This window comes from Myotis davidii, unplaced genomic scaffold, assembly GCF_000327345.1.
Source record: "Myotis davidii unplaced genomic scaffold, ASM32734v1 scaffold455, whole genome shotgun sequence".
Lineage (NCBI taxonomy): Eukaryota > Metazoa > Chordata > Mammalia > Chiroptera > Vespertilionidae > Myotis > Myotis davidii.
In genome coordinates this window covers 1,843,433-1,850,600 of record NW_006287459.1, presented here as the reverse complement: position 1 = coordinate 1,850,600, position 7,168 = coordinate 1,843,433, and the positions used below count along the sequence as shown (strand labels likewise).

Genomic DNA, 7,168 nt, shown 5'->3' with positions numbered 1-7,168 from the left:
TGAACCAATCAAATTGTTAATTGGAGTCCTCATTTGCATGAAAATGGACCAATCAGGGGCCAGGGGCAGGAACTTCTCTCTATATAAGCCAATCTCTCCTTTTCTTGGGGGGGCTCACTTTCTGCTGCTTTTCCTCCTGGCTTGAGCTCTGACATGGAGCTGTTTCACTGGAGCTGTGGCAATTGAGTTGCAACCCTGGGGCTGTAATGCTTGGGCCGCTACACTTCAGCTGCTTTGCTTGAGTCCTCACTTGAATAAAGTCCTTGCACTTGAATAAAGTCTCTTTCTTCATTGCACCTCAGCTTGGGGGACTCTGGTTGATTGACTTGGTGGCAGCAACTTTTTGTTAATATTACTGATGTTCCAACACTGCAAACTCCTTCCCATCTCAGGGGCTTTCCTTTACTGTTCTTTTGCTTGTAATGCTAACCTCTAGACCTTCACAATTACCTCTATCTAAGCATTCTTATCTCAGCTCATGTATCAGCTACCTTGTTGAAGCAGCTTTCACCCATGCCAAGTCACTCTCTATTTGCTTCTTTTGTCTCCTTCAAAACACTTCTCAGTATCAGAAATTATTTTTTCACACGTTTGTAATTTCTCTCTCGCTGACAAAAGTAAAGAAGGCTTGTTTTTCGGGATGTGTGCTGACTTTCTGTTTTCAAGTAAGCACTCCCAACATAATTATGACACAAGCATATGATGCCTTATTGCTAATACAAAGCGACTTGATGGGAGTGGAACAACTATAGGCCAAATGTCTAGAGGTCGAATCAGATCTACTCTAATCACCTAAGCCTTGAAATATATAATTGCTTTTGTAGTGTCAGGATGTTTCAGAATTCTGGATAAGTTCTATTTACACATTTTAGTGCATGCATGGGATTATACATTTTTAATAAGTGTCTTATAAGCACATAATTCAAGAAGCAAATTTGAGTGAAAACATTTTTGCTTCTCTGCGCAGTACCACCTGCAGACCCAGAACAGAGAGGCCTTTCCCTGGACCCCACGATTTGGGGAGTGGTTCTCAACCAGGGGCGGCCCTGCCCTAAGAGAACGTTTGGAGAAGTCTGTAGATACTTTTGATTGTCAATCCAGGAGTGATGGGATCCTCCTGGCATCTAGTGGGCAGAAGCCAGGGATAATGCTAAACATCCTACAGTGCACAGGACAGCCCCACATAGCAAATAATTATCTATAATAATAAAAGCATAGTATGCTAATTAGATCAGACATCCTTCTGGACAAAGCTGCAGCAGGTGGGAACCTCAGCAGAGGCAGCAGAGGCCCCCGGCCATGGGGGCAGCGGATGAGGGCCAGGGCCAAGGCCCTTGCATGAATTTTATGTATTGGGCCTCTAGTCTGGTATAAAATGTCTCAGTGCCAAGGGCACAAAATCCCAATTTAGAGGGACCACCCTGGCTTCCCGCCTCCAGCCAAGCTTCACCCCAGGAGGCAAGAAGTCTGTCAGCCAAGGAGTTATGCCCATCGAGAGTCTGGTTCTTGTTCAGCAATGTTTTCAAATTATGGTCCTGACCACCACCAGCCACAGCACCTAGAGTCCTATTAGAAAGGCAACCTCTGGGCCCATCTCAGACTTGCTGAATCAGGAAATCTGGGGAAGGGGCAACATCTCCATTTTAACAGGTTCTCCAGGTAATTCTGATGAATGAATGCCAAGATTTGAAAACGACTGTTCCAGGGAGACCAATACTTTTATATTTAAACCTAAAGAAATCTGATTGTCAAGAGGAAAGATAGAATTTTCTTTAATAGCTTGTTAACTTGACTTCTAACATCTAACCTGACTTCTAACCCTATGAAGGCATAGGGTATGTGGGCCTCCACTTACACTCTTGCTGTAGGCCCCACAAATGTTTGGGATGGGTCTCGATGTGTGTCCCAGTTTTCTCAGGCTGTCAAATGAGGGAATTCAGGGGCCAAATGCCAGGAGCCATTTGGATATTTATAACATTATTCACGGGCCATACAAAATTAGCAGCTTAAAAATTTGCCTGCTATATTTGGTCAAACGTTTAATTAATTCACTCTTAATGCTTTGGCAGGGTCAGACCAAAGGATTTCTTGAGCCTTATACAGCTCGAGGACCGGATGTTCCCCACCCCTCAATCATTAGCTCCTGGCTTAAATTTCCTTCTCTGTATAGGAGTTCATGGCGACTGTAGAAGCACTTGGGTCTGACAGCATTCCCTGCCCAGCATTCCCTGCTCTTAGGATATAGTGACTTTTACGCTTAATCACCGGCAAAATATTTTTTTGCTTTCTACCCAACAGGATTTCTTTAATTTGTCTCTGGATATAATATAGAAAAAAGATGTTGGCAAATGTATTATGAAATGCCAAACAAAATTTGAGCAGTATTTATTGATTGGCTGCCTCCTTCAGGCCCCCTAATGGGGATTGATCCCACAACCTGAGCATGTGCCCTTGACCAGAATTGAACCCGGGATCCTTCAGTCCCTAGACAGACATTCTATCCACTGAACCAAACCAGCTAGGGTTCCAGATACCTTTTAATAGCATGATTTATATTTTATACATGTAGTAAAAATAAAAAGTACAGACACACGTATTCTTGATGAGTATGTAAATTAGCATTACTCTTTGAAGAGAAAATTCATATTGTTAATTGAAAATTTAAATTTTGATTCAATAACTTTAGTTTTAGAAATTTATTCTAAAATCACTAGTGCATATAGGCAAAGTTGAATGGTTAAGGGTGTTTACTGCTGCTTTTTTGCTAGAATAGCCATAAATTGGAGACAACCTACATGTACATGGATTGGCTAAGTCATGTATGCACAGCCATATGAGGGAACACTCTGCAGTGACTAAAAGAAAAAACATGGCTTGTGCTGTTAATGAAGTTGGGCCAGATAGTGCTCAAAGTGTTAGGAGTGAATGGTAACCTGACATCAGACCTCAGGCATTCAAATACCAGCTCCACCATTTATTTGCTCTGTGGCCTTGAGGCAAGTTACTTATTCTCTCTTTGCCTCAATTTTTCCATCTCCAGAATGGGGACTAATAATGCAGCAAACTTCACAAAGTTGTTAAGAGGATTAAATAAGATAAATGAGTTAGTTTTCTAATATGTGGCATAGAGAAAATAGTTAACAAATGTTATTATATGGAAAGACTTCCAAGGTGAATCATTAAATGAGAGCGTCATCAACAGCTCACAGAACAACGTGTATCGACTAGAAATACAGGAGTATAAATACAGGAATTATAGAAAAGGCTTGGCAAGGATACGCAAACACTATTTCCAGTGGTTGTTTCTATACATCTGGGATGAGAAGATGTACGTATTTTCATTGTGTATTTTTTCCATGCATAAGTATTACTTTTATGATTTTTAAATTATTTTTAAAAACCCAAGAAAAATTAAAATCATACAGATGCTCAGATTCTGTGTGATGGAAGAAATGAACCATCTGGACTCATGGATATATTTTTTTAGGGGCAATAGGATGACGTTTTTAGAGCTGAAAGATTTATTTTTGTCCACGAGAAGCAGGCTAGTGTTTAGGATTTCATGGAAAACTAATTTTTATAATGATTCTCCCCTCTTCTTAATGATGAATGTCTTCGATTTTCCACTTGATGTAACTAAGAGATTCAGGCTAAATTGCCTTTCTTGCTGGAGGCTGAGTGAAATGTACAATTATCCTATATGCAGTGCTCAGGGGAGGGAGCCCTTGCTTAACTGGAGGGACCTTCTGAGTTGAAAGACTGAAGGGCCCTTTGTGGAGAGTTTTCTCTCCAGGTCCAGTGTAAATCCTCTGCTGAACTGTCCTTGTTAAGTCCCTGGCGGCCTGTGAATACCTGCCCACACAGTGACTTGATCAAACAAGGCTGAGCTGATCTTCCTTCGGCTTTTTGCCAGCAAAATGCCCGGATGTAGGCGGCCATGGTTGTTCCATTGCAGAAAGGAGTTCTCACGATGCCGGGATCAGGAGAAACACCAGGAGTGTTCTGTGTGGCCGCTGACTTTCATACTTAACCATCCCATCGGCATTCTGGGATTGGCGGGAAGCCAGACTCCCAGTTTGGTCAAGGAAAAGAAAAATCCTCATTGTGCAGTAGGTTTTGTGAAGTCTTCAATCATCTAACGGTTCTCCCAAGTTTCTAAATAAATTTAAACCTTGTGCAACTCTTTTTTAAAGTGTGGTCTGGGTTTATGCCCTTTGTTTTCAAATCAAATGATTAGAATCCATTCATTATTAAGGACTTTTATTTTTAATCTTTGGCTTTTATTCAATCATCAAATGTTCTCTTTAAAGGGTTTTTCCCTTTTTAAAAGTTTTTATTCTTTTTCTTTTTAAAAATTTTTATTTTTAAAGCATTACAGATGTCTCCCCTCTCTCCCCACTGATCCCCTGCACCATGCTCCTGCCCCCTCCCCAGCCTTCACTGCATTATTGCCTGTGTCCATGGGTTATGCATATATGCATGCAAATTCTTTGGTTAATCACTTTCTGCCCATCCTCCCACCCCTATTTATAGCAATTTTAAAATAATTAATAATCGGATGAAATTATCATTTTTCTTTCACTGCCACTGAATCTAACTTTTTTTCTTTTCCTATGCCTTGCCCCCCCTTTTTGTTTTTGCAAAAAACCCCACACAGCATTCCATTATCAAAAATGAAAGTCACTACACATGCAGACTTGATGCTACCACAGCTTCAAGTTTTCCAGGTTCCTCTGAACCCTTGACGCTGCTTGTTATTCTTCTAAGTTATCTCTGACGTGTTTCTCCAAAAAATCCCACCAGGGAACAATTCCATAAACATATCACTTTCCTCCTCATCACACACCCCTGCTACTTGATAAGTGGAGGCTGTCTGATTTCAGTTCTCCTGATGAATTCTCTCTCCTTCTCCAAGGCCAACAAAGGGCCTGCTTCCTTTTCTCCCACTGCCTCCCAGACTCAAAGGAAGCACCCCCTTCCTTCTGTCTAAAACTAACTCCTCTACCTCTTCTACCTTTTTTTGTATCAGGTGATAAAATCCCCAAAGGTTTTCTTCAAATATGGATGGCCTAAATAAACCAACTGATTAATGAAGAATAGGATATTTTACACTAAAACCTAAATACTTTGAAACCTAAGGTTTTAAATCTTGGGTGCATTGTAACCATATTTATTTGAATGATTGAATGAGGCAATCACAGGACAATGTTGGTGGAAGTTGAGTGAGAATGTGGGTCAGGAACAAAATAATGTTGTCTAACTCTTGTCTCTGTTTTTCAGGGTCCTTCCCAATTTTTAGTGCATAAGGATTTTGCAGTATGTTAAAGTAATTCTACATACAATCTTATACCATCTAAATAGACACTGAATGGCCATTTATTCTCTGTAGTTATTACTTATTTTTATTCAAAGGTATTGCTACATTGCCCGATAACATTGGGCAAGAAAAGAGAAGAAAAAAAAGCACCCAGCCAGATAAATTTTATTTTACTTTTGACCCCTGTTTAAAGTTGCTCTTGTATTTTAGATATTGGAATTTTTACATCATATACGTTAGAATTCTAACACCTCACCAAGTTCAAATACATGTCAGCAGACGGAATGACTAAAACAGCTGTAATAATTTGGAATTTTTTTTTTTTTGCTTTAGTAAACTTATAGTAACTTCCCCTCTTGCTGATCACATTTCACGCCAAATTTCAAATACAAATCCCCCTCTTGAAATATTGATTTATAATTTAATGCTTTTTTTGGGGAAAGAGAGTAAGTGCCAAATAATGATACTGTCTGGCCCAGTGATGGTGAACCTATGACACGCACGTCAGAGGTGACACGTGAACTCATTTTTTTGGTTGATTTTTCTTTGTTAAATGGCATTTAAATATATAAAATAAATATCAAAAATATAAGTCTTTGTTTTACTATGGTTGCAAATATCAAAAAATTTCTATATATGACACGGCACCAGAGTTAAGTTAGAGTTTTTCAAAATGCTGACACGCCGAGCTCAAAAGGTTCGCCATCACTGGTCTGGCCAAAGATCACTGTGGTTGGACTGTTTAACTGGTCTTTACCCTTCATTCAGAGAACCGTCTGTGACCGAATTCATACAGGAACAGGAGCAAGACCAGCAGTGGCTGACGTTACACTCCAACTGGGAGAGCTTCAATGGGAGCACTTTGCACGAACTGCTGGTGAAAGGGTAAGACACCCTTCCCAACAGCTGAGTCGTGTGCATTATAGAGTGAGAGTCTATCACCCGGGCCCTTCCTCTCTTTCTCACTTGAGATGATGCACATTTGTCACATCAATAGTGAGTTTCCACAAAATGGCTGCTGGCTTTAACTTCAACATCGCTTGGCTTTATTTTTTCTTTCTAGATATAGATTTCTCTCTCTCTCTTGGCTAATGATGTTTTCCTTTAATGATGATTACAGAAACTATTGTGGTGAAGGAGAAGGAACTTGCAATATAATGTTGGAGTTTATGTTTCACTTCCTACTCGAAATGAATTCCATGTTTGCACTACCTACCAATGCTACATGTAACTAGTTAACAAAAGGAATTGAAGTAATGAAAACTAATAAAGCTTAGAAGGTCTGAGAAAAAAATGGACATGGGATGGAATTAGAATCAAGTAGCCTTGAAAGTGCACCTGTGGAAAATTGCCCCTAAGAATAATGGCATCTTAAACAGAGCCACCTCCCTTGTCTAGCTTGTAGGAGAAAGATAAGTCAAGAAAGTTGATGCATATTACAGTACTAGGAGCCCGGTGCACAGATCTGTGCACTGGTGAAGTCCCTCAGCCTGGCCTGTGCCCTCTTGCAATCTGGGACACCTTGGGGGATGTCAGACTTCCAGTTTCAGCCCAATCCTCACAGGCCAGGCTGAGGGACCCCACGGGTGCAAGAATCCATGCACTGGGCCTCTAGTATGCATATAAAATCTTAGGTTAATCTCCTCCCACCTTTTCTGCTCCCCCGTTCCCTCTGAGATTCATCAGTTTGTTCCATTTTTCCATGCCTGTGCATTGAACGTCTGACCCCTGGTGGTCAGTGTGCATCATAGCTACCAGTCAAATGGTTGAATGGCCACTTAGGCTTTTATATATATAGACTAGAAGCCCGGTGCACAAAAATTTGTGCACTCGGTGGGGAGGGAGGGGTCC

The 7,168-nt window shown here is 40.6% G+C and overlaps 1 protein-coding gene across 1 annotated transcript in view; it reads left to right on the top strand.

Annotated features, from left to right (window-relative positions):
• CORIN (corin, serine peptidase) overlaps window positions 1–7,168 on the top strand; it is a 181,332-nt gene that overhangs the window by 156,452 nt on the left and 17,712 nt on the right. The window contains exon 16 of the mRNA XM_015560986.1: window positions 6,086–6,202. Within this exon, the coding sequence (XP_015416472.1) occupies window positions 6,086–6,202 (117 nt within the window). The remainder of the gene's footprint in view (window positions 1–6,085; window positions 6,203–7,168) is intronic.